General features: G+C 37.3%; 1 protein-coding gene across 2 annotated transcripts; it reads left to right on the top strand.

Moving 5' to 3' along the window:
* Window positions 1–1,118: 1,118 nt before the first annotated feature.
* On the top strand, window positions 1,119–27,849 carry USP14 (ubiquitin specific peptidase 14). Of its 2 annotated transcripts, none has more exons than XM_007435316.4 (16): window positions 1,119–1,398; window positions 3,604–3,749; window positions 4,073–4,105; window positions 4,718–4,822; window positions 6,477–6,580; window positions 8,728–8,786; window positions 10,573–10,703; window positions 11,067–11,147; window positions 19,581–19,675; window positions 20,062–20,176; window positions 21,631–21,696; window positions 22,093–22,185; window positions 22,805–22,933; window positions 25,543–25,603; window positions 26,641–26,748; window positions 27,126–27,849. In XM_007435316.4, the coding sequence occupies exons 1-16, from the start codon at window positions 1,383–1,385 to the stop codon at window positions 27,275–27,277; spliced, it is 1,494 nt and encodes a 497-aa protein (XP_007435378.1). In that variant the 5' UTR covers window positions 1,119–1,382; the 3' UTR covers window positions 27,278–27,849. The 2 variants fall into 2 exon arrangements, with proteins under 2 accessions (XP_007435378.1, XP_087987120.1); XM_088130994.1 differs by lacking the exon at window positions 1,119–1,398 and adding an exon at window positions 1,535–1,651.

Here is a 27,849-nt window from a genome sequence, read left to right as displayed (position 1 = left end):
TGGAAATGAATCTTCAACTCCTAATTATGAATAGGGTTAGGCTGTCATTTATATAGTTCCTTTGGGAGATTTTCTGCTGCTGTCCTTTATTAAATGTTAACTCTAGTAGCATTGGTCTGTGATCATATCATTGAGCACCACAGAGAAGATATATCTACAATAGATGGTCCACTTAAAATATGGTTTCTAAAAGTAATTGACACATTTCAATTTTGACTATACCTATTTGAATTAACAGAATGCTGCTTTTTAATGCATTTAACTGCAAGCATTTTACTTCAACAGAGTTCTCATTGCTGACAGGCAGAGGTAGCTGAAATTTGCAAATCACTGGGAATACACTTTCATTGAATTCAAATGGTTCGTAAAAAGCATTTTCTAAATTAGCTCTGAAATATGATTGCCAAAGTCTACCGGGACGCCGGAGAGCCAAAATGCTATTTTGCATTGTAATCCAGATCTGGTGACCTAGGACAAAAAACTAAATCACATAATCCACTGTCATAAAACATCAGATTTACGAAGATAACTCAGCATGTTGCTATGTTCTGTTATGTAGTTCATGCTGTGCTATGATCGCTATAAAATATTATAAAACACTTGCTTAATTGTAATTTATTGTAATTAGTGAAGTTTGCGGGACTGCTTAGATACGCAGAAAAAATTACATAGGATCCATTGACGTTTTATGTTTTCCATGTGTTGGGTAATGCCAACGAGGGACAGTTTGAAGTTAGATTCTAAGTTAATTTAGAATTCGTGTGACTATATTAATAACAATGCAGCCTTTTTAAATTTGGTTGGACTAGAAGACCTCCAAGGTCTCTTCCAACCCTATGATTCCATGAATTTGCTGTTTCCCAGAGGTGTTGCCTTTCAATTCCCATCATTCCCAGCCAGGTTGTGAACGACGCGATACATCACTATTTTTACAGCGTGATCAGCTCCTTTATTTCCACCACTCCTTCCGCTAGACTAAACTCAAGTCTCCTGTCCTGCCTTAGTGGCCCCGGAAGCCGGAACCCGGGTTGCGGAGCTCAGCGAAGGAAAGGCCGACAGGGCAGATGAAAAAACCGGGCGGGAGAAACCTCCGTCTCAAGCACAACGCAGCCGAACAGCCTTAAGCCCCGCTTCCTTCCTAGTAGGACCTCCAACAGTGCGGCCAAGAAGGAGGCGGTGCCCTTTCCGGAGCTGCGTGCGCAGCCATTCCCGCTTGCAGCGTCATCCTGAAGGGCCGGTTTGAATAAGACCCCGAGGGAGGCAGGCAAGCAAGCAGGCAGGCAGGCAGGCAGGCAGGCAGGCAGGCAGGGAAGCGCTACGCTGTTAGAGCCCCGTCTTCGGTCCTTAGCTAGTCTGTTCCCTTGCTCGCTTGCCCGCCAGCCATGCCGCTTTTCACAGGTGAGTCTGGCGCGCCTTTTCTCGCGACCGCGGGGCTCGCCGCCGCCGCCTGCGCCCCGGGGGCCTAGCCTGGATTCTCCTCTCAGGCCTGAAGCGAGGGGGCTTTGCGCTCTCCTGCCCTTCGCTGAGGCGGGAACTGGCGGGGAGGGAGCGAGTCAGCGCGGCAGGATTCCTCCTCTTCCTGAATTGTACGGCCAGAGATAGGCCGAAGGAAGGCCGGGTGTGGGCGGTGTGCTTTCGTGCTGCCCTTCAAGTAAGGATTGTCTTGATGGGGACGGTAGAAAAAAGTCGACTGGAAGGAAGGGCGAGGGGAAAATAAGGCTGCCCAAGGTGTGGTTGTGTGTGTATGTGTATGTGTGTGAGGGCTCAGTCTGGCGTCTCAAGATTGCACAGGCCTTGATTTTCCTGGGTGATTTTGAATAATAGTACGCGGTCATATCTGAGCCAGAATTGTCTTTGGAGCAAACCTGCAGTGTGGAACTTGAACGAAGTAATTTTCTTCATTTTTTTACACACGCAATTATGAATGGATATGAAGATTAGCAAGGTCATATATTTAACAATTCAGCTAGACAGGAATTTGATCAGATGCAGGTTGTCATACAGCAGTGAGAAAGCTTCACTTCTTTAGAGCACATGTATCATTCAACTGTTTCAGGGACTTGAGTTCTTCTTCTCATTCTCATCTAATAATTATCTTTGTCCTTTTGTCTTGTAAAAGGTAAATATGAATTTCTACAGCAAAAATGGTGGTGATGCTGTCATTGGGACCTAATGTATTTGTTATTTCCAAACTACTTGTAGGTTCCAACCCTCTAACTCTTGTTATACCAACTAGTATGCTACCAGACATAATAGACAGCATAGTCCCCCACATAATGGAGAGTGCAAAGTTAGGGAAGGCTTGTTTAGAAAATTAATACTGTGTACACCCTGCAATGAGTGCTAGTACCTATACGAAAATGTAAGTCTTATATATTCATGTGAATGGTATGTTAAGTGTATAAAAGGAAAGGCAAAGATGATTTCTCAAAGTATGGTAATTAATAAGGTGGGTAACATGATAGAAATTTGTACAGAGAAACAAGAATAAATTTCACGATTCTCCACAAACATTTGCAGATCTGTGACTGGTATATATAACAGACAGTGAAGATGAATCAGGGACATTGTAGAAGAAAGCATATTGAGTACTTAGAAAACATTCCTCCGTTTTGTAAAATAAGTGCCTTGCACATAGATGCACCTGTCAGAACATTAAAAAAGATAGTTGTCAGGGTATTCAGGAAGACTTAAGATTTGTTTCTTCCTGGTTTCTTCTTACTATCATGGTTTCTGTTTCGCTGCTTTCAGAGTGCCTATAAGTATTGGTGACAACACACTGCATGCAAGGATAAATTATGCTCTTCACTGACTGGAAATTAGTCTGAAGAGGTAGTGGCTTTCTTTTGCATATGCCTTGGGCTCAGGTATATTTTTCTCCACAGGCATTTTTGAACTGGACACTATTTCATCACAGTTAAAAGGCATGTAGGATGAGATATAAAACTCAGATGCAGTTATTGCTTCCTCATTGTGTTCATGTTTCTTCTGTAGACAACATCTTACTGTTCCTATTCTTGAACCCCAAAAGGAAGCAAGCAATCATTATGTCAAAGCTGGCTTTACAGAGATCAAATAGCCAGTGGAACAGAAAACTTCTCTTTCAGTTTTCAAATAAAGTGTTGATTTCCCACAGAACTGTGGCTGATGAGAAGCACAAAAGAAAGAAGGGGGAGGGGATTGTGTTCACTTCATGTTATTTCAACTCGTATATAGCCAAATGTTACCCGTATAGAAGCAATATGGGAATAGCATATGATCCATGCTTACTTATAAATTGGTTTTATCAGTTTTAGCAATATGTTCTGTGAAATGTGAAAAACTTGGCATTCCAGTGAAGAATTGTTGTTTCAAGTTGCAGAATATTCTGGTCTGTTGACAGTACATCGAGTCTGAGTATAGCCAAAACTGAGCTACAGTTTTTAGGAAAAGCGTACTTAATATAACTTTATATGACTTTAACTTTTATAATTTAAATGTCTAATCATTGCTGCCCAGTCAGGAGTCATAATTAACTTAGTTACATATCACGGCATGCATTTTCAGTACTAATGTTTATTAGTAGAGTTGTTCAGTGTTATACTTCAAATCATTGTTTTTCAGTTAATGTAAAGTGGGGCAAAGAAAAATTTGATGGAGTGGAGCTGAATACAGATGAGCCTCCAATGGTATTCAAAGCACAGCTTTTTGCTTTGACTGGAGTTCAGCCTGACAGACAGAAAGTGATGCTGAAAGGTGGAACTTTAAAGGTAGAGTTGGATAATGTTTTATCACACACTTGCTGTTGTATGTTTTATGCAGTTAATATATTGGGGCAATAAAAAGCATATCAGCATAAGCTGATCACATCCCAGTAGAAAAGCATTCTGAATAAATTTATGAACAAAACATTTATAATATCAAATGAATTTTTTTGTACATACACTTTTTCTGAGGAATTTTTGGCCATTGCTGTGAAATCTAACTACCCTTGATGTTTTCCTCTTTGACTTTTGGTATACCTGTTGAATTTGTTGTATCATCTTACTATTGTTAGGAAAAGGTTTACATTTATTTTCTTTCTTTCAAATAGGATGATGATTGGGGTAACATCAAGATAAAAAGTGTAAGTATTGCTCAGTGTTTGCTTTAGATATTTATAATGGTTTGGATCTTTTCTATGCATAACACCCTCATAGAGCAGGGTTTTACCAACTCTCTGTGGCCTCAGTTGGGAATGATTCAAAGTACGATGTGGTTGGGAATGGAGAGCAGTAGGAGGAGGATTTAGTTGGTAGATAGTACCTTATTTTTTAACTTATCTTCCAAGTTTATAGCTATAAAGGGTTAAATACTGCTCTTAATACTATAATATTGTTACATGTCTTCAACATCTTCTTGGAGACAGTCAAAATAAAAAAATGTGAAGACAAATGTGATTGCTGATATTATTTAATTTTTGTAGTAGGGGAACTACTAGAAAAAAGAGGAGTAACTTTTCAGGAAAATTAAGGGTATGGTAGATGCTTTGTTTCCTTAAGGAACAAAATGGTATATGGTAGCACTGTTGGACTGTTTTTCAAAAGATAATAAAATAGTAATTTAAACTTGTCTGCATCACAGTACTCTTAACTCAACATGAAAAAGAGTCGAAACTGCTCTAAGTTTTATTTTAAAACCAGCTTCTTGAAGACTAATGCATTAATCTGATGATAAACTTGTTGTACTTTTTCAATAGGGGATGACCTTATTAATGATGGGCTCTGCTGATGCACTTCCTGAAGAACCAGTAGCCCGGCCTGTTTTTGTAGAAGATATGACAGAAGAACAGTTAGCCTCAGCAGTAAGCCTATTTTTTCATTATGCTCAGTGTTTTGAACACTGGGCTATGCATGACCTCAAATTTAATGAAGATTAATATATTATTAACATATTTACTTTTCCAACCAGAAACTAGGGTCCTAAATTGAAACACATTTTCCTCAAACAGTGTCTCCCTTTACTTTTTTAAGTGAGGTGAATTTCCTGAAGGGTGATGGTCGCTCTGTGTGTTTAAATCATTGCCATTTGGTGAATGTAAGCCCTTGTATTTGTCTTAGTAACTCTTCTGATCTTTCCTAAATGGCTTAACTTATGCAAAAACTGGGCTTTTGTGGACAAAGGAAGCATGATTTTACTCAAGTAAAACAATTCTAAGGAAGTAATTCTTGTGGCAGTTTTGGGGGGAAAAAAGGTAGTATTCTCATTGTCTATATACACAGCTCCTGCACAGTGAGCAGATAGCAGTTGTGACCAGGAAGGCCTTTGCAGCACTTCATCTGGTGTGCCAGTTGTACCCTTTTCTAGATAAGAAGGCCCTGCAGATAGTCATTCATATCCTGGTTACTTCATGGCTTGATTACTGCAACACACTCTATGTAGGGCTGCCCTTGAAGACCATCTAAAAGCTTCAACTGTCTTGAATGCAGCAATGAGGGTAGTGATGATCATGCCTCAGTATGCCTGTGTAACTCCCCTGCCTTGCAAGCTGCATTGGTTGCCAGTTTGCTTACAGGTATGATTCAAGGTGCTGGTCATTGCTTATAAACATGGCATCAGGCCTAGTTACTTAAGGGGCCACCTGTCTCCCATAGTATCTGCCTGGTTGATTCAATCCAATGGGGTTGGCATGCTCCAGGTTCCTTTGATTAAACAGTGTTATTTATTGGGATCTGGAAGTGCCCCTTCTCAGTGCCCCATACTCCTCTGGAATGCAGTTCCCCTTGAAATCTGGGTGGCTCTCACCCTACTGGTGTTTTGCAGGCCTTTGAAAACCAAGCTCTTTGCCCAGGCTTTTGACTAGGGTAGTTGAAGCCTCTTCTTAATTATGTATGTCCGCTTTCATTGTTGCCCAGTTTTGTCATCTTTTTGCCCCTTTGTTTTTATTGTTATATGGTTTTATTATTTTTTCTCTGTTTTTTACTTTGTGAACTGCCCAGAGTCACTGGGAGGTATACAAATTTAATATATAAATAAAATCTATCTTTGTATATATATCACTATGCTTTCATTTTATTTATTTCCAAATTGCCCAGTAATTGAAATTCTGTGACTGTTTTGAAATATAGCAATTTAAAATTACTAAACAGAAGAAAAACTACCTAAAACAAAATCGAAAATTCAGGGAGAATAAAATAGTCTTTCCCTTTTTCAAAAAGGGATTAATATAGGTGCCAGCTACAGTGAACAGGCAGATTAATTCTGCAGAAGATGCATTTTCAGATATTTCTGAATACTCTTCAAGGTATGTTGGAATCAGGCGGCATCCAAATTAAATAAATAAAATAATAGTCCAAATGAGATGCAACTAAGGACAGATATCATTGTGGCCAAATGCAGCATTTTTGGGAACTGGCACAAATACCACCTTAATCAGCAAAGAGATGTCATGTTCAGAGAACGTTATAAAAATACAATATTTAATATAAAAGCAAATTTTTTAAATATTTCTGTGACAGATGGAGTTACCGTGTGGCTTAACAAATCTTGGGAATACTTGTTATATGAATGCTACAGTTCAATGTATTCGCTCTGTGCCAGAACTGAAAGAAGCTCTCAAGAGGTAGGCTTCATAACTACAAATAAAATAAAATGCTGTTAATTGTATGCAGTCTTCTTTTTTTTTTAATATGAAGTGGTATGAATTGTAACTAGTAGTATTTTTAATAGGAAAGAAAAGCTAGAATAAATTTAAGTAATAAACTTCATTTTTGGTTTCAAATGAAAAATTGAAATATATCATTAACTCAAATTTAGTGGTAGAACTATAATATGAGTCCAGTTTGTGTTGGGATTTATTCTGCAAATGGAATTGAGAGTTCTATATTAAACAGTTATTTAGAAAAATGCTTTCTGTTCCTGCGCTATTTATTTCATAAAGTTTTAATGTCTTATTTTGATTAGTGATCAAACTGTTGATCAGTTTCAAGTAATATTGATACTAGCTCCTATTTTAAACACTGCACTCTAGTAAACTGGAAAGGCGAGATATAAAGTACTGGCAAAAATAATTTGGCATATCTTTAAAATAGTGTCTTCGTGCTTAATATTACTTTTTCTGTTTCCAGTCTTTGTAGAATCATTAAGAAGGGGAATAGTGTTAACTATGGTAGCATCTTTGAGATGTAGGAATATCATTAATTATGTATATAAAAGGGAGATTTAGAGGTGGTATCACTTTAAAGCATTTTAGATGGATGAAGTGTTTGGTTAAGCAACCTTTTATGGAATAAATTATCCTTGAAGTTCTTGGTTTGTATCCAAAGGTGCTTCTATACAAACAGAGCATGTTTTTGCTCACCCAGTTGGCCTCCCCAACTCCTACCTTTTCTGTCCTTATGTTGCTTCCCCATACACATTTAGGTTGCTTCAGAGGATTCCCTGACCTTTAGGGGCAACTTTTTAGGAGGTGCAGTGGGCTGCAGTGGAGAGGAAAAGAAAAGGAAGCCCTCTTTTGTGAGTGGAATTTAGATGTAAGCTACTGGCTCTTCATTTCATGTTTCTTTTGATATACTTAAAAATTATCCTGAAATATACACAATAAAAGGAGTTGAATATGTCACCCAACAGTAAAAATGGTTCAAAGCTAAATTTAAAAACAGAAAAATTAAGAGTTGTATCATCGGGAGATGAGTTAGTAGCTATTTGACTGGAAGAGATATTGGAGAAGTCAGTGGAGTGAGATATAGGATGGGGGAAAATGAGTAAGGAATTTCCTCCCTCTTTCAAAACAGTAGAATTTGGCTTTTCCTTGAAATATTAGTATTGGGGCAATCTAATTAACTGGCAGGAGATGAGATTAGATTAAAACACACTTCTTCAAAAAATCAAATATGGAATTCTGACAAGATATAAGGATAGCTACCATTTGAGTATCTTTAATAAGCAATTAGATTTGGTTATGGAGGGAGGACAAGGCTGTCAGTAGCTATTAGTGCTGATGGTCCTATATTTCCACTACTAAAAGAGGCATCATATGTCTATTTCAGTTGATGGGAATACAGGTGAGATACTGCTATTGCAGTCATCTTCTGCTCATGAGCATTCCATGACATCTTGTTGGCCACTGTAGGAATAGAATAGAATCCTAGACTAGACAGAGGGGTCTTTGGTCTGATTCATACAACTAGTCTGATGTGTATATTTGTGTACAAAGTAGTGAGAAGCATGCAAAGCTTGTTAAGTGCTACCTAGTGAGTTTGCAACCAGGTTTCAGCTCACATACTCCCTCTTTGACTTGGTGATATTAAATTAAGGTTGAACTATTAAAAGAATGTTAATTGAATGGTTGAAGTGTGCCGATCCTTTCCTTGTATGAAGGCATGATCTACAGTTGGGCGCAAAAATTTAAACACACCTGGTTAGTTGTATGTTTCAGTGAAACTCTAAGTCAACTAAAGTTAATACAACCTCTGCATGGTTCAAAGTTAACACAATATCTTTCTCCAAATTTGAATGCACACTTTCTATTTATGTGCAGTTAAAGTGTGCATTCAGTTGTGATGGTAACTGGGCTATCTAAAGCTTCCAAAGTGCAAGAATTCCAAATCTGTAGAATTAGCTCTGTATCACTCCTTACAATTTTCCATTATATGGTTGTGCTCCAAATCTCACAAATAAATCTCAATCCAGATAAAAGCCATTTAACTTTATTTCTGTATTGTATTGATTCCAAGGCCAAACTAACTATATGTTTTAAACATTTTTTAGGTATGCTGGTGCATTAAGAGCTTCAGGGGAAATGGCCTCTGCTCAGTATATTACTGCAGGTTTGTATTTCAAGAGCATTGCAGAGTTTTCTGATATAATTTAGCTATCCCAGACAGAATGGCCTGGATCCTGCTCAGAACACAGAATACAATATTGTTTCTGTTTTTCTAGCACCATTTTAAGTATTTTATATTTTTAGTTATTACCTTTCAAATTATAGCCAAATATTGATTATTGTTACAAAATCTCCTTTTTAAAGTGCAGCTTTTTAAAATCCAGAAATACTTGAACATTGGAAAATGGGTGCTGCTTGTTTACTTTATTGCCAGGATGTTATGATTTCTACAATTTCATTTAAGAAAAAACAAATAAGAAACAGTCAACTATTGAATATGCTGCTATAAAATTTTGGGATGGTATGTTCATTAGCTACTCTGTACAACTGCTTACCTTTCTCCTTATTTGGCATTCCTCTAGCTAGAATCTCTTGTATGGATGCAGAATATTTGATTAGTTGTCTTGTTAGGTTAATCTTGCCCAATCTGTTCATTATTTCAGTGTGTTGGTAACAAAAATGTTCAGGGGACCATTGTTTTATTTGTCAAGTTGTTGAATTCTTGCTACATTACTATACAATTCAATGTACATTCAGCACAGCCTTAAAGAATTAGAAGTCAGTTGCACGTACTGAATTTATTATTAGATGATGAAGGTAATTGCTAAAAGGGTGTGCATGCATTTGTTTTGCATATATCTTTTTCTGACCTTATGTCAGATTGGATAAGAAGAAAGTCAGATGACTGGTGATCACTGACTTTCTATATTAGTTTTCCAGTACATGGTTATTAGCCTATTAATTGTATTCTGTTCCACTAGAATCTCATTTTGAAAATATATTAACATGACTCACTTTTTTTTTTTTTTTTTTTTTTTACAAGTGAAGCTGCGCTTATTGTAGAGACTTGTGGCTCTGGTATTAAATGACTCACATGAAATAAATGTCTAAGATAAGCAGCATTGAAGCAAACTGGTTGAATTCTGGAAATCTTTATTTCACCAGCAGTCAGTAATACATTTCTCAAGCTTTCAGAGAAATAGGACCTATGCTTAAAGTTTTTAAAGTACTGATTAGATCAAATTACAAAAGAACAAAACAAAATTTGAAGAATGTGCCAAACAGCTTCTGATTAATTCAGAAGGATTTGGTAGCAGTTAGCTTATTAGGCATGCTTTGCTTCCATATACAGGTGGTCCTTGGGTTATTACCACTCGTTCAGCGACCATTGAAAGTTGGGCAGGCACTGAACGAGGGGGACTTCGAGTTCTGGCCATCACAGCATTCCCGCAGTCACATGATCATGATTTCTGATGTTCCTGCCAGCTTCCCATAAGCAAATTCAATGGGGAAGCTAGCAGGAAGTCAGAAGTCACAGTCACATGAGGTCCTGACTTAATGACCCACATAGTCCTCACTTAACAACGGCAACCAGGACTGCCAGAATTGCCATTGCTAAGTGACACAGTCATGTGGCGTCATGCTTTATGACCATGTCACTTAACGATGGCAATTCCGGTCCTAATTGCCGTTGTAACCTGAGGACAACCTGTATGAACCTTTTCCATACAACAATATAGATGCATGGAAGACGCATTTCACTTGCATGATACAATCAACTATACAGTATTTTTTGAATAAACTGGTACGTACATTCATATACTTAAATAGTCTTTTGTTGCAAAATGTAATTTTGATAAGAGTGCTTTTGAGGAATATGCTGCATTTACCATTTACCATATTACCTTGCATTTCTACACAATTCAGTGTTGCTTCTTTTTATTTTTAAGCTCTACGAGATTTATTTGATTCTATGGACAAAACTTCCTCCAGTATCCCTCCCATCATTCTTCTCCAGTTTTTACATATGGCCTTTCCGCAGTTTGCAGAGAAAGGAGATCAAGGCCAATATCTTCAACAGGTAAATACTTTTTATTTTTTTTATTTTTTTGTAGGCTGCATATTTTATCCAAAAATGTATCTCTCGTTTTACCGCTCCCATATGTTTCAGTTGTGATGCAATCATGTAGACATTTCACACGTTACAATAAATTCAAAATTAAAAGCTATATTTTTATGATTCTTTAGCAGCTTCTAGTTCTGGCTGCTGAAGAAAACATTTTAGAATAAACATGAAGTAAGAAAATGTTTCTCATTTGTATATATGTGTGTGTGTGTGCGTGCGCACACATGTGTGTTTGTATGTACATATACACACACCCACAAAATATATATTTTTGTTGAATTCCAGTGATCTAACTTCAGTTTTTTATCTTATATTTAGGATGCCAATGAATGCTGGGTACAGATGATGCGAGTACTGCAGCAAAAGTTAGAAGGTATAGAAGGTGATGCAGTAATGGAGGTAAGTCTTAGCCATACTGTATGGAAATAACTGAGACTAACTCTGGGTTGTGGCAGAGTTTTTACAATCAGTGTTAGCAACTACTGACTTTCACAGCAATAAAAATATAAGTTGATTGCAGGTAAATTGTTGAGAGTGCCTTAAGACATGGGTTAACCTTTTTGTTCCATGGACCCCTTTGAGACTCTGTGAAACCTGTGGACCTCTTCTCTGAAAAAATGTATTTAAATTCATAAAAGAAAAAAAAAGCATAGATTGTATTTCAAAGGAAATTATGCTCAAATACAGTTATCAAAACATAAACAAAATAACCATTATGTATTATAGTAATAGATGTGCTTTACTAATTTTTACTGAGAAAATGTAAATAGTCACCCATCTTAAATACAGTGAACAATCAGTATACAAACATATAAAAACCCCATAACCAAAATTAAAAATAATCCAATAAAGAAAAGAAAAACTGAGGCACTATATAACAGTTTCACCAAAAAACACACGTATTTAGCTCCCCAACATCCTGGCCTCTGGAAAAAGCCAGGTCTTAAGAGCCTTCCAGAAGGCCAAGAGGGCAGTGCCCTCCAAATCTCAGGTGTGGAGGTTCCATTGTAGGACAGGTGCTGCTACAGAAGGCCATTTTGTGGGACCAAGGAGATGATTAATACCCTAGTTAATGTTATTAAAAGCTGCTGAGAGATCTAGGAGGGCAGGGATGGATGTACCACCTTCATCTCAGCCCTTCAGAGGTTATCCACAAGCACAACCAATGTTTTCTTACTATAACCCAGCCTGAAAACCAACTGAAAAGGGTCCACATAATCTTCTTCCAGGCCCCCAGAAGCTGTGTACCTACCACCTTCTCAACAATCCTCCCTAAAAAAGGAAAGCTGAAAACAGAGCAAAAATTGTCCATAGTTTTGGGTTCAAGGATGGCTTCTTGAGGAGGGGACTGACCCCTCCTTCAAAACAGGTAGAACAACCCACTCCTTTAAAAAAGCTTTCACTGTCAACTATATATCACCTCCCAGTTGGCCTTAACCAACTAAGAGGGACATGGATCTGAACACAGGTGGCATAGCTCAAAGCTCCAACAACCCTGTCCACTTTCTCAGGGCTAACCAGGTGAAACTCATCTCGGATATCTGGGCAACACTATGCCTCAGTCACTTCCATAGGATCTGCCTAACTAGAGTCCAGTTCCAAGCAGATCTGAACAACTTTGTTCAACAGTTCCCTAGAATAGTCCTCACAGCAACCCTGTAAGAGCTACCTCAACTCCTTCCCAAGAGGGGATCTGGTCAAACAAAACAGGACCACTGGTCAGCTATCTGCAGAGCAGAAGAGTAGGCCTACTTTGCTGCTCTTGCTGCCACTGAGCAAGTTGTGAATAAAGGCTCTTGCTGTTCACTGTCAGATTTGCTCTTTGTCTTCTTCCAGCAGTGCTGTAGGTGTCTATTGTGACATTTCATCTCCTGGACTTTTAGAAAACTATGGGACTCTATGGGATTCCCAGTCACAGAAAGTCCACACAGGTGTAATCCAGTCTAAGGCTGTTGTCACCTGCCCATTCCAGACAGTGACTAAGGTCTCAGCTAGAAAGTGCAATAGAGTTTCAGGAATAACCCCAAATTCCCTTTGAAACCCAACTGGATTCATCAGTCACCTGGGAGGGACCAACTGAATAGGTACTTCCTCCCTGAAGTGGGGGGCAGCCACAGAGAACTCCAGAAATAGAAGGGAGGGACAAGGAATTGATATTTATATCCCCCACCATCAGATCATGTCACTGCTGCCCCGAGACAAAAAGTCCAGAGTGCAATTTCTGCTGTGAATCAGGGTATCAGTAATTTGGATCATATCCATAGTTATATGAATTCTTGAGCTGCCTTTGACTCCAGGCCCAAAGAAGGCAGGTTGAAATCCTCCAGAACCATCAGTCTAGGGAACTCCACCACCAACCTGGCCACAGAGTCAAGGAGCTTGGGCAGGGAAGCTGCTGGGCAGCAGGGAGACTGGTACTTGAGCAGCAAACTCATCTGATCCTTACAGCCCAACTTCATAAACAGGGTCTCACACTCAAGATATGTCTGGAGCATCACCTGTAAAAGCTTCCAGAAATTCCCGGATGACCATAGCCATGTCCTTATCTGTGCCTCGGAGTCATGGCTGATGCCACTTCTGATTCCCAAGAGGGCACATTTCCAAGTGCCACCTCCTCTTCTGTGTCCAACCAGGTTTCAGTAATGCATACCAGGTCAGTCCTCTCATCCAAGATTAAATCATGAATAAGATGGGACTTATTACAGGCTAACTGTGCATTAAGTAGCAACAGACGGAGACCAGAGCCACCAAAACTCCAAAGACTAGGATTTGGGGCTGAGCACAGGGGTCTGGAATGCAGCATCAGTATTAAACCCCCCAATGCCCCTCCCTCTCTCACCTGCCATATCTTTCCATGCCTGTTACCACCTAGATGTTCTTGCCTGCCCATTCCTCCCTCACAACATCCAGTCCCTGATCCTCGGCTACCCTCTTCCCAGGAATAGGACTCCATTACAACCTCCATAATACCATCTATAGAAAATAGGCAGCAACCCCAACATCTAGGTCTTTCTGTTAATAATTCAGCAGACCTTATCTACTTCTCATCCTCCAGTCAAACATCACCCAATCACACCATCCCCCAGCAACCTGGCTCTTACCCAGATTGTCAGGGAAGAAAACCTCAACTCTTAATCAGGCTAGATGGGCCCAATCCACTCCTCTTTCATCTCACACCTGAGAAGAGCAAACAGTTCCAACTCCACACAGCCTCCTCTGTCTAAAGCTGAAAAATCTAGTTCTTCTCCTTCAGTCCTCTGGAATTGTAAGATTAATGGCTTGTGTGGATATTTAGATACAAAAGAACCTTTGAAATGCAAACTGTTGGCCATTATCAGTTACATTCTTTTGGAGAAAGAGGTGTTTCACATAACCAAATGAATTCTGGTTTCATTTCTTTAAATATTTTAGATAATGAGATTTATTGAAGTTAAAAAACATTTTTGAAGTCTAGAAGCCATAAATTACTTTGTTGCTTACATTCATTATTGAATGAAAAGCTAAATTTCAGTTAAAAGTTAGTGAAAATACAGTTGTAATTTTTTCCCCATCCAAGTTCATAGCATACAGTCACCGGGAGATTCACAATCGATGGGGGGGGGGGGGAGCTGTATAATTACCCTCACCTAAACTGGATACATTCATGCTAAATGACTGTCAGCCAGAGGGGAAGCAAACCATTTAATGTCAAATGGTTACTGTGATCTGGTATGAGATGTAAGTATTGTGGAACCAATAGGAAATCATGACCATAATGCTTAATATACATACAAATGGGAAAGTACCAGCAGGGTCCAGTACAGAAGGATTTGACTATAAAATAGGAAGCTCTAAAAAAATAAAGGGCATTTAAGCTTTTAAAATGGTTTTATTTCAGTGAGCGTTTGGCTCATAGGGAGATTGTGGATGGCCATCTGATTACAGTGTTATTATTTTATTATTAATGTTATTATGTGGTATTATGTTGTACATGCTTTAGAAATACTGTAAAATGCAATAATAAATAAATATTCTAATCTTGAGAGGTTACACGGTAATAAATCATATAGTCTTTTTTAACAGTAATTTTATTAAAGACTACAATTGCAACAGTAAAAATTAATACAAACTAAAAAAAATAAATAGAAAAAATAGAAGGTGCAGAAAAGAAAGAAAGAAAAGAGAAAAATAGAGAAAAATAGAGAAATAGAAAAGAAAGATAAAATAAGAATATGGTTAAGAAAAAGAAAAGAACTATATAAAGAAGTGGCTTTTCCCTTCATCACAACAAGTATAAACAATTTTAGTAACTTATCACCTTCTCTTAAAATACAACAAATGATCTCTTCTTCCCATATCCCATCTCTTACCTATAAACAAATCCATAAAGCCTTGTCATTTCAGTCCATTAAGGGTTACCAGGGATAACAACATATCTATTTTAATCTTGATCAAATATACTAACTTTATATTCCTTCCTTCTAACAATCTTGACCTTTAGTTCTATCAAATAATGTCGTAGAGCTTGATTTCTTCTCATTTTTTTCTTTGTCTCTTCTCACAAAATTCATCAGAATTTAAACAAGCCTCTTTGTAAATCCAATATAGGAAAATTATCCAGGTCACTCTTGTTTGTTTGTTTGTTATTTGTATATCCCTTTTAATTATTGAGACATCAGCTGGTTTCTTTTGAATGTCCAGTGTAACATCTTCCACGTCAATTCTTGCAGCCTGTCATTTTTAAATCCTCTTTCAAATCAGTCTTGATCTTGTCAGGTAAAACTTGTTCTCCTTCTATAACATCTTTTAAGCACAGTCTATCTATAGAGGCAGACACAATTAACTTCTGGGTCCATTGTTCAATAATATCCTTCAGTATGTCCAGTGTTAAAATATTTTGCTTTGTTCTGCAATGTAAGTTGAGTTTGAGTGTTTTTCTCTTTTAATTATAATTTTTAGTTCCCTCTAGTGTCCAGTTTTTAAAGTCTTACCTTATTATTTTTTTTTAAGAAATTCAAAACAAAAGCATTTTCCCATGAGAAGGATTCTTTATAATTAATTCCAAAAATCTTATTTCAAATTTATCTGGACCCTTAGCCCATTTGTTACTTTCTAAAATCAAAGTTTTAACCACCTTTTGCTGTTTATTCCCCTCAAAAATGTTTTAACTTCTTAAATTTGTAGTTAAAATTTGTTTCGCTAAGGATTGAAGGAAACTCACTTGGTGCTATAAAATTTGTTGATCCAAAGGTTCCTAATAGTTGAAAAGCAGTTAACAAGCAATTTCCAAAAGTAGTAAGAAACGGAAGTATGCAAACTTAGTGTCCTTTCAAATGTGCTGACTGTAGTTTGAGCAAGATGGCTATTCCCTGGTCTCCCAGGGCGCTAAACCCTCTGGAGACCGCTATCTTGTGGTCTCCTCATGAGGAGCAGCTGTCTGGAGCACTTGTAAACAATCTCAAGTTCTCTCCTTATCCAGAGAAGAATTATCGAAGAGCTGGCCTATGTGCTGGCTTTTCATTCCACTGCGGTTGTCAGCTTCACTTTTCACCAGGCTGTCTTCAGTCCACCATTTCTTCCCTGGAAGTCCCAGTAATAAATCACATGGTCTTGAGCATCTACCCAAGAGTTCTTAAATAACTAAAATGTGAAATTGTTGATTTCATAGTATGTAATTAGTCTCTCAATCAGGCTGAGTGTCAGGGGGCCAGATAGTATGCAGTGTGACCCCAATTTTTAAAAAGGAAATTGAGATATTCAGGAAATTATAGACTAGTAAACTAAACACTTTGTGGTGGCAAATTGGTTGAAACTGTGATCAATGAAAAAATACCAAAGCATATAAAGAAATAGGGCTTACTGAAAACATACAGTGGGGCAAAAAAGTATTTAGTCAGCCACCAATTGTGCAAGTTCTCCCACTTAAAAAGATGAGAGAGGCCTGTAATCTTCATCATAGGTATACCTCAACTATGAGAGACAAAATGAGAAAAAAAATCCAGAAAATCACATTGTCTGATTTTTAAAGAATTTATTTGTAAATCATGGTGGAAAATAAATATTTGGTCACCTACAAACAAGCAAGATGTCTGGCTCTCACAGACCTGTAACTACTTCTTTAAGAGGCTCCTCTGTCCTCCACTCGTTACCTGTAGTAATGGCAGCTGTTTGACCTTGTTATCAGTATAAAAGACACCTGTCCACAACCTCAATCAGTCACACTCCAAACTCCACTATGGCCAAGACCAAAGAGCTGTCAAAGGACACCAGAAACAAAATTGTAGACCTGCACCAGGCTGGGAAGACTGAATCTGCAATAGGCAAGCAGCTTGGTGTGAAGAAATCAACTGTGGGAGCAATAATTAGAAAATGGAAGACATACAAGACCACTGATAATCTCCCTTGATCTGGGGCTCCATGCAAGATCTCACCCCGTGGGGTCAAAATGATCACAAGAACGGTGAGCAAAAATCCCAGAACCACATGGGGGGACCTAATGAATGACCTGCAGAGAGCTGGGACCAAAGTAACAAAGGCTATCATCAGTAACACACTACGCCGCCAGGGACTCAAATCCTGCAGTGCCAGATGTGTCCCCCTGCTTAAGCCAGTACATGTCTGGGCCTGTCTGAAGTTTGCTAGAGAGCATTTGGATGATCCAGAAGAGGATTGGGAGAATGTCATATGGTCAGATGAAACCAAAGTAGAACGTTTTGGTCTAAACTCAACTTGTTGTGTTTGGAGGAGAGAGAATGCTGAGTTGCATCCAAAGAACACCATACCTACTGTGAAGCATGGGGGTGGAAACATCATGGTTTGGGGCTGTTTTTCTGCAAAGGGACCAGGATGACTGATCCGTGTAAAGGAAAGAATGAATGGGGCCATGTATCGTGAGATTTTGAGTGAACACCTCCTTCCATCAGCAAGGGCATTGAAGATGAAACGTAGCTGGGTCTTTCAGCATGACAATGATCCCAAACACACCGCCTGGGCAACGAAGGAGTGGCTTCGTAAGAAGCATTTCAAGGTCCTGGAGTGGCCTAGCCAGTCTCCAGATCTCAACCCCATGGAAAACCTTTGGAGGGAGTTGAAAGTCCGTGTTGCCCAGCAACAGCCCCAAAACATCACTGCTCTAGAGGAGATCTGCATGGAGGAATGGGCCAAAATACCAGCAACAGTGTGTGAAAACCTTGTGAAGACTTACAGAAAATGTTTGACCTCTGTCATTGCCAACAAAGGATATATAACAAAGTATTGAGATGAACTTTTGATATTGACCAAATACTTATTTTCCACCATGATTTGCAAATAAATTCTATAAAAATCAGACAATGTGATTTTTCTGGATTTTTTCCCCCATTTTGTCTCTCATAGTTGGGGTATACCTATGATGAAAATTACAGGCCTCTCTCATCTTTTTAAGTGGGAGAACTTGCACGATTGGTGGCTGACTAAATACTTTTTTGCCCCACTGTATAAGTATGGATTCTACAAAGGTAAATCCTAACTGACCAACTTCTACAGAGTTTTTAGGGGTTTTTAAAAGATTTTTTAAGAGTATCAATAGCACATGGATGGAGGTGATTCTTATGACATTGTCAAAGGCTTTTTGATAATCCATGTATCTAAAGTTCCTCATCAAAGATTCTTGAGCAAACTTAGTGGTCATGGGATAAGAAGACCTATCATTTTATGGACCGCCAGCTGATTAAAAAGAAAAGTAAAATAAGGATAAATGGGCAAAATCTCATGTAACAGAAGTAGAATCCAGCAAAGATCTGTGTTTGGACTAGTGGTTTTTAACATTCATAAATTATCTTGACTTAATGGTACGTAGTGAGCTGAACATAGCTGTAAATAATATCAGACTATCCAGGATGTTGAAAAGAAAAATGATTGTGAAAAGCTCTAGAAGGATCTTTTTAAATTGGGTTGATATGCAGCCAGATGGTAAATGTGGTTCAGTATAAATAAAAAATTCCACATTGGGGCAAAATAACTTCCATACCACATAAGGCTGGAAGGTTTGGGACTTTTTAGCTTAGAAAAAAGGTGACTAAGGATATGAGCAAGATGTATAAAAACATGCTTGCCATGGAAAAAGCGAATGAGGAAAAGTTTTTCATCTCAAAATGCTAGGACTATGGATCATCCAATGAAGCTGATTGCAAGGAGATTTAGAACAGGCAAAAATGCTTCTTAAAGCGATCTGCAGAATTTATTACCCTGATGTGGAGATGGCTACTAGTTTGAACAGACTTAAAGGGAAATGGATAAACTCACAGAGGATAGGTCTGTCAGGCAGTATTAGTTTTGAAGACTCAGTATTAGATCCAGGTTGGCACTTATATGCTTCCCAATACCAGTTGCAAGGAAACAACAGGGGGAGAGGGATATGGCCATCTGTTTGCTAGCACCCCAGACCATCTGGTTGGCTGTTGTGAGAAATAAAATGTTAGACTAGTTGAGCCTTGGGCTGCTCTAACAAGGTATTCTTGCATTATGTTTTAATGAGTTGCTGGTGGGTGCCGTATCTGTGCTCTGAAGCAACTTTGGGAACCTAAAATATTGCACAGCCTGACTTTATATACTGTAAGCTGCCAATCGGAACTAAAGCTGCTTGGAATATCTACCCAAACTACTTTTTCTGTTGTGCTTTTGGATTTAGACTGCTTGACATAGAATTGAAAAAGATCTTTGTTTCCCAAATTTTGTTCAAAGTAAACCATTCACATTTTTTCCCTTTGGCCACTCTTAGGTCTCTATCCAGTTTTAAAAATACAACAAACACCTCTGTAAGAGTAAAGCATAAACAGCTTGCATTGTTGCTTACATATTTGTTTGCTTTTACAGACTGACTCTTCAATTTCAGGAGCAGCAGCCGCAGCAGCACCACCTAAAAAGAAGAGCTTAATTGACCAGTTTTTCAGTATTGAGTTTGAAACTATGTATCCTAAACACATTCTAGGATAACAAGGCATGCTTATGGTAATAACATTAGTATATGTGGGATTGGTTTTATAAATTTTACTTACTAAAGAGGTAGTCCTCACTAAAAATGTATTCTGTAATAGATAGCTAAGTGCTTCCATAAAATATATTTAAAGTTGTTTTTAAAGAAAGGTTTGTGCCATGTTATAAAAAAAAAAACACAATGGTTATCTAAAGAGCTGGTTACTGTCATTAAATAATGGGTGCTCATATAAGCACCATTATTTTGTTGCAGCAATTTAAGCCTTCTGAAGTAAGACAACTTTCTTTCTGCAAATTATTAAGCTCAGTGGTTAGCAGTAGTTCAGTGCTTTTCATTTTTGGTCCTTAATATTTTGTGAAGCATGAAATGCACAGAAGCAGAAGAAGAGGAAGTCACAAAAGGAAGAGAAAATCAACTCCAGCTTAGTTGCTTTATCAATCAAGAAGTTAAATATCTTTTCACAGGTCTTAAATTGGTGAGTTACTGTGGCATCTTTATTCATACAATTTTTGCAGTGCTATGTTTAAGAGGGTTTATCTTGGTTATTTAGAAATTGGTCCACAAAGTGTTTTCAAGAAGGGGAAGCAGATTTGAACATTAAATTTGAGATTGTTGGAGATTCTAATATTTTATTTTCTAAGGCATTATATAACATTGAAAATGCATTTTACATATTTCTTTCATTTTCTCAAAAACAAGAAGTATTAAGATGAGAATTAAAAACTGAAATTGGAATAATGTTCTAAATATACTTGCCAACTTTCAGTTGTATGTTTCAGATATTCTAGGGAGGTAATATACTAGAGCTGTGCATTGTGTTTCATTCAAAGACAAAAAGGTGCTTCAGAATGTGTCTGCAACTCCTTGAATCAAGCATGTCTTTTCCTGGAATTGCATTGCAGCTGTGGAAAGCAGCTACACAGTCCTGGGAAAAGATACAGCTGCTGTAAGGATTTAGACACAGCTGCCTTTAAATGCAAAGTATTGCACAACCCTGTGTCATATGCATTTTATAGTATAGGGAAGAGGAAACCTCAGTTTCCCAAATGTTGCTAAACTATTACTTTCACTATTCTGGATTATTTGGTCATATTGACTGGAGCTAATTGAAGTTTGAATCCAACATTTGAGTATCACAAATTGCCCATCCTTGTTATACAGGTAGTCCTTGCTTTATTACCACAATAGGGACAGGAAAATTGGCTGTTAAGCAGGGCGGTCATTAAGCAAGTCACCATGTGACCAGACCTGATTTTATCACAATTTTTGCAATGGTTGTTAAACGAATCACTGTGGTTGTTAAGCGAATCACTGTGGTTAAGTGAATCATATGGTCGTTAAATGAATCCAGCTTCCCCAATGGACTTTTGCCAGAATTCATTTAATGACCACATGATTTGCTTACTGACCACATGATTCACTTAATGACTGCAGTGATTCGCTTAACAATGTCGTTAAAAAGGTTTCAAATCATGATCATGTGACTCCAGGGGGTGCTATGATGGTTTGCAATGGTCATAAGTGCAAGTACAGGTCATAAAGCACTTTTTCCTAGGCTGTCATATCTTTGAACTGTCATTAAATGAACAGTTGTTAAGTGAAGACTACCTGTATTATCCTCCCTCCAACCCATGGAAATATATGTGATAGTTGGAAGAAGAAAGTAATAAAAATTTCCACTAGATGAATGCAAATTTCTTTGCATGAGCTTAAATCGTTTTTCGTTCTAGGCTATCATGTGTTATTCTTTCCCTCATTCCTTGAAAAATACTTCCAGATTTCAGTAAATATCTTTGGGCACAGTTTGTTTATTCTTACTACATTATCATTTAAAATGCTGTTCAGAATAAAAAAAAGGACATATGAAATGCCATCATTAATTTTGCATGTCTTCTAATTCTTATCTGTAGCAATATGTTTCTTTTGCAGCGTCTTCAAGAAGAAATAACTAAATTATCACCAACATTGCAAAGAAATGCCCTTTATTTAAAAACGGTGAGCATAACTTTGTAAGATCCTTTTATAGTAATGGAACTGTAAAAAGAGCATATGTATATAGCTTGAGTTTTTAACTAAATTAATGGGGATATTTATATTTTTAACTATTTTGGGTTTTACTTTAACTGTGAGCCACCCAGAGTCACCCTCTGGGGGAGATGGGCGGCATATTAAATAAACAAACAAACAAACTCTACTTATGATGTGCCATTTTAAGGGTGTGGATACATAGAAGAGGGCAAAGTTTAAAATTCCCTGAAATAGAATAGATGGACTTATGTTATGCCATATTTTGTCTTTTTGTAAACATTTTTCATGCGCTTATGATTACAGCTTTAAATTGTTATAGATTTTCATGCCCAGTGATTCTAGTGAATGCTTTTCTTCTTCTAGTCCAAGATAAGTCGCTTGCCTGCATACCTTACTATTCAGATGGTCCGATTTTTTTACAAAGAGAAAGAATCTGTGAATGCCAAAGTTCTCAAAGTAAGTACATTTAATATTAAGTTCTGCACCTGATCTATCTGGCAATTATCTGTCTCATAAATTCAGCAGTCAAGGTTTGTTATTCAATTGCAGTGTAATTTGGATTAAAACAAACTGATTTACCCTTCTTTTGTACTATAAATGGAAGTGAAAGCAGAATCAGTCCAGATTGTATTGATTTATCAGCTTCATGATGCTTTTGCTAAAACATTGTGTGGAATGAAGTGCATAGGACACTGGAAAATATTAGATAAGCTGGATTTATTTTTCTTTTTTTAATTTTCTATTATGGCCATGGAAAAGACCCAAGGTGATCACTAGAGGACGTTTTGCAATATAAGATTTTAGTTTCAATTTCCAGAGACCCTAGAGAGAGAGTGCTGATAGTACAATTCTGAACTAGATGAATTCATGGTCTGACATGATATGGGGCAGTTTTCTATATTCCTAAGGCATTTTAAATATTAAATGCTGAGCCTTAGGTGTACATACTTTGCTTAAAGATCTTAAATTATTGCCAGTATTGTTTTAAATTAAATGGAATTAAGATCTATGACAGGTGATTTGCTTCATATCATGACTTACATGGACATTTAACTATTTTTTTAAATTGCTATAGGATGTTAAATTTCCACTTATGCTGGATGTATATGAACTATGTACACCAGACCTTCAAGAAAAGATGGTCCCATATCGATCAAAATTCAAGGACCTGGAAGACAAAAAAGTAAACCAGCAACCAAATAATGTAGGTGACCCATTAAGTTTGATTAATCATTAAGTTTGATTTAACGGTGTATGCGTTTTCTTTTTCAGGTAGACCTTAAGTCAGGTCTAGTATTATGAAGGTAGAGCTTATAACCAAACCTCATTTAGACTGCTAATGATCATGTTTTTAATAATAAAAAGATTTGCAGTTAAAAGACTGATTTGGAATGTGAAGAATTACTGTTGAGGGTTTTTTTTAGATTCTGTAGTCTAATAAACCATTGCAGGTGAATTTTCTAAGATTCACTGGAGGGAATTATTAGTTTCAAGTTAATCTTACCTGTTAAAAGCAGAACAATCAGGTATATGTACTTTAGTAGTGCTTTTGACATTATTTTTTAATCTGGGAGTTTCAGAAGCCATTTGGGTTGCAGCCTATTTTGGCAGGGCAAAACAGGCCATCTGTATTTTGGCCTTTTGTGAGTGCATCAGAGACACCCTGACCTCTGAACTCTTAAATGACATGCAGCTTAATTCTGTTAGTACTTTAACTCAGACACACAGCAAGTTGGGAATTTCAGCTTTGAAGCAGAGTTTTGAATCCTTTTGAAAGCCATTAACAAGGATTGAACATTCCAAAAAAGACATTATGCATGTGCAAAGGTTTTAAACTGCTGAAAACTAATTTTTAGATTTTTGTCAAGTTAATACAGAACAATCTGTGACTATTTTAAAAATTGGGTCAAGGACAATACCTTTGATTAAGTATTAATCAGGAAACTCTTATCTTAAGGTCTGCCTCCAGTCCTTGCTTCTCAAGGAGGAACAAAGTATGATTTGTTGGATCAAGGAATTTGGTTTATAATCAGACATAACTGTAAAATTGCAGTTTAATCTGCCATGAAAGTATTAATGTAATCCCCTTGTTGTTAATGTGATAATAAATTATGCCCCAAAATATGTTGCATAGGACCGTACAGTAAGAGAACCAAAATAAACTTAGAAATTCTGTATAGTAATGATAAAGTATTGAAGAATATAAAGAAAAAGGTTGAAAGAATAAATTACTAGAAAACCTAGCAATGGACTAATGTAACTCCTGTTAGTTTTAATGTGTGAACAGTACAAAATAGTAGAAAATCAAATTAGTTGCAAACCAGATATTTGTATAAAACAGAGCAATGAATGTAAGTTAACAGATTTGAATATATCTCTTTCTACAAGAGCTCCTTTCAGAATAGTAATTTAAAAGAGGACTGTCAAGGAAGCATCTTGGCACCCTCCTTGTTCAATCTACATATAAATTTGATGGCATCAGTTCTGAACAACCCTGATTTTCACAGTCCCAGACTGGCACACTGCAGGACATCCATCCTTTTGTATTCAGATGCTGCTGTTTTTGTATTCCAAACTCCAGTTGGTCTCAGAAGAGTACTGAAATCTGTCATTTCCGGTACTGAGCAAAATAGGTTTTTACTTAATTATCAAAACCCCAAAATCATGTCCTTCAGGAAAGGGCCTGAATAGAAAACTTGGATTATAAAGGGGGAGAAGAGTGAGTAGATTCATACCTTTAAATACTTTGGAGTGGTTTTTGATGGCAAAGGATTATGGAAATGCATAATGATTATGTGTCTTCTGCCACCATTAAGTCCTTTTTCTTCAAGGACCAAGAGGTAGTTCCAGCTATTCTTAAACTTTTTACAGCCAGAACATTAATTAGATGTACTCTTATCTGGAGCACAGGTGGAATCTGTACTAGAAGAAATACCATGTGAATGGTGAAAGCTATTCTTGCCAGCCCAAACTGTGCAGCTAATGTCACAGAGTTAAGATGGGAATCCCTAAAACAGATTAATAACCTGGAAGCTATTGAATAAATATCCAGTTCTTCCCCATTGACCTGTTATCCCTTGTATTGGAGGGGTGCTGTAGAATCCAAGCTGTCATGTTACCAATCCTCAGCTGCATTCCTTCTTACCCTGGGTTATGAAAAGGCCATACATGTGCTTTTTTTTTAAAGGATAGTACCAACTGGAGATCAATAGGACACCACATAACAGCAGAACCTAGTTTTCAAGAGGAACTTGGGTACTGGCCAAATATTTAGCATCTGTCACTTTCCCCAGGTTGAGGAAGGACTTCTTTCAGGCATGGCATGTGTTACTATCAGCACTCCTACTGGGCAGACACTCCAAAATTCCCTTATCTGAATGAGTTTACTTTTGTGGTTCAGGGATTAAAACCATTGTCCATATTCTGCTGTATTGTAATTTCTATAGGAACATGGATAATTCTTTTATTTTGTCTCTTCTGCAACATTGCCCAGGGCAAACAGATATTTCACATAAAGCTACTACTTTCTGATATTAATGCTTGTATTATCAGCCATCAAATACCATATCCCTGATTTTTATGTTTTCATGTTTTTTATTGGATCATTTATTATAATAATGAAATGTATATGAAAAATCTCTGCTGCAAAGGATACTTAAGCCTTAGACCTTCAGCTTTTTATTTTACAAATGGTTTCCAAATAATAATAACAACATGTAAAAATCACCCTATGGTTTTACTTATTTTAATGCCATAAATGCCATATTTTATAATTACAAAATTAACTCTAACATCTTCTGTTTCATTTTCAAGTCTAGTAAAGGTGATGGTTCACAGAAGGATATTAAATATGAACCGTTTTCCTTTTCTGATGGTAAGTAGAAAAACATTTAACGTCTACATTTAGAATCGCAGATATTTTTACCCTGCCTTACCTTAATGTGGCATTACTAAAAATTGAAGCAGACAGATTATTTAGGAATGCTAATTAGTGAATATCTGCAGCTGTGGTTGAAATCAGTATGAAGATAAATGCCTGATAAATTATGTACCACAATATTTGAATAGTACTTGGTTACAGGAAATAAAAGACAGCAAGCTAAATCTCACAAATGCTCATGATTATAAAGCACAAAACCAGATTAGGTATAATTTTCATGTTTCGTAAAGTATTTGTTCTTTAAGAGACTACAGGTCATAATTTTTCGTGTTTAGTGGAGAAATTGTGTTAGTATAATTTAATAAGCTTTTAACTTCAAATTAAATTTGAAATTTGAAATTACTATTAAAATTTAAGTGTGGAAAAAAATAAAAACATTACATTTATTTTAATCTATCTTAAAATGGTTGTGACTTAAACATTTCATATTACAGTAGCCTACTTGTGTAGTCGGCTGCAGGTGTTGCACTGGAGGAAAAAGTGATAAAAGTAGCAATGCTAGTATCTTGTCAATTCTGTTGTATGCACAGATTTTTAACCCCAAGCACTCTGATTAACTTTGTTATCTCTCCTATTATGCATTTACTTCATTGGCTTCTCCCACTTTGAGTTTCTGATTACGCTGAAATATGTGCATACAGGCCAATTGACTGATTGCCTGCTGTTTAACTTGGAGACAGTGAATATTTTGGAAGCGTAGGTCTGCTTAAGCAGTGATACTTTGGGTGTGCCTGCAGAGCATAAAAATCCAAAGCATCCAGCAGTCTTTTGAAACAGGGATTGGAGGAGAGCCTGCGCAGTGGTGAATCCGTTTTGTTGATGGATAAAAATCATTGTCCCAAATATATTTTGTGGGCTTAATATGCTTTTCATGTTCTAATTCTGAAGGTGAGAGTTTCAAAAAGTATGGTTAACAGTGTGTAAAGTGTTTATTATGATATTACATTGCAGCATCTTCTTTGCCTCCTCAGATACTGGTTCCAATAATTGTGGTTATTACGACCTACAGGCAGTGCTAACACATCAAGGAAGATCTAGTTCCTCTGGACACTATGTATCTTGGGTTAAAAGAAAACAAGGTATTGAAGCAATTTTAGAAAGTAGTCAATAACACAAGTTATTTGACTGCCTTCCTTTTTTGAAAAATTAATTGGAAAATTAATTCTGCACTGTTGATGACGATGATGATGATTTTATCCTGCCTTTTTATATATAACTCAAGGTAGCAAACACACCTAAGACTCCTGCCTTCTATTTTCCCCACAACAACAACCCTTTGGGGTGAGCTGGGCTGAGAGAGAGTGGCTGGCCCAAAAGCTGGCTTTCATGCCTAAGGGAGGCCCTGAACCCACAGTCTCTTGGTTTCTAGGCCAGCATCCTCACCACTACACGAAGCTGGCTCTCATGTTAATGCCATTTAAAGTGTTAATTGATTAGTGTTTTTTTCTCCCCACAGATGAATGGATTAAATTTGATGACGACAAAGTCAGCATTGTTACACCTGAAGATATTTTGAGGTTATCGGGGGGTGGAGACTGGCATATAGCTTATGTTCTACTTTATGGGCCGCGCAGAATTGAAGTAATGGAAGATGAATCTGAACAGTAGACTTCCTTTCTACCTACATCTGCTAAGGTGTGAAATAAATGTCTTAATTCCAGAGCTCACAGAAACTGCAAAATTGGATCACTAAAATACTGTCATTTGGTGCAACAAGAAAGCAAAACATGTTTAAAGCCAATAGGAAGCAGCCACTTACTAGGGGGTAGGTTGATACATTTGAAAATAATTTTGGTACTGTATTGCAAAAGTTAATATTTAAAACAATGTAACTATTAACAAAATTAAGTGAGCCTCCTGCTCTTCCCTCTAATATTTTCAGCAAGATATTTATTGCACACCTATTCATACCTTTGTTAACTCCTGCATGGTTTCTACCAGTTCAGTAGCTGTCCATCCTTTTTATTGTGTCAGAAGATTAAATCAATTGTTGCCTCAACATGTAACTCAGTGCTGCTGCTCATAGCCTGTGGAAATATGGCTACAATCACGTATTTGTCCAGCCTGATGTGCCAACTCAGTCTGCTCTGTTGCTGGCATTTTTGACTTTAAATAAAAAGTGATCAGTAATGATGGTGCTTCTTACATAAATATGGTTGGCATTTGTGTCCTATCTAAAA

The sequence above is a fragment of the Python bivittatus genome, unplaced genomic scaffold (genome assembly GCF_059951505.1).
Source record: "Python bivittatus isolate LINGU-HERP-01145 unplaced genomic scaffold, Pbiv_v1 ctg000840_np1212, whole genome shotgun sequence".
Classification (NCBI taxonomy): domain Eukaryota; kingdom Metazoa; phylum Chordata; class Lepidosauria; order Squamata; family Pythonidae; genus Python; species Python bivittatus.
The sequence above is the reverse complement of the archived record's forward strand: the minus strand, read 5'-3'. Positions and strand labels throughout refer to the sequence as shown.

Bases quoted from the DNA above. Each gene is read 5' to 3' on its own strand.
- USP14 (XM_007435316.4), top strand. The intron at 4,823-6,476 runs GTAAGCCTATTT...TTTCTGTGACAG, and splicing joins AAGAACAGTTAGCCTCAGCA to ATGGAGTTACCGTGTGGCTT. The intron at 11,148-19,580 runs GTAAGTCTTAGC...TTGCTTTTACAG, and splicing joins AAGGTGATGCAGTAATGGAG to ACTGACTCTTCAATTTCAGG.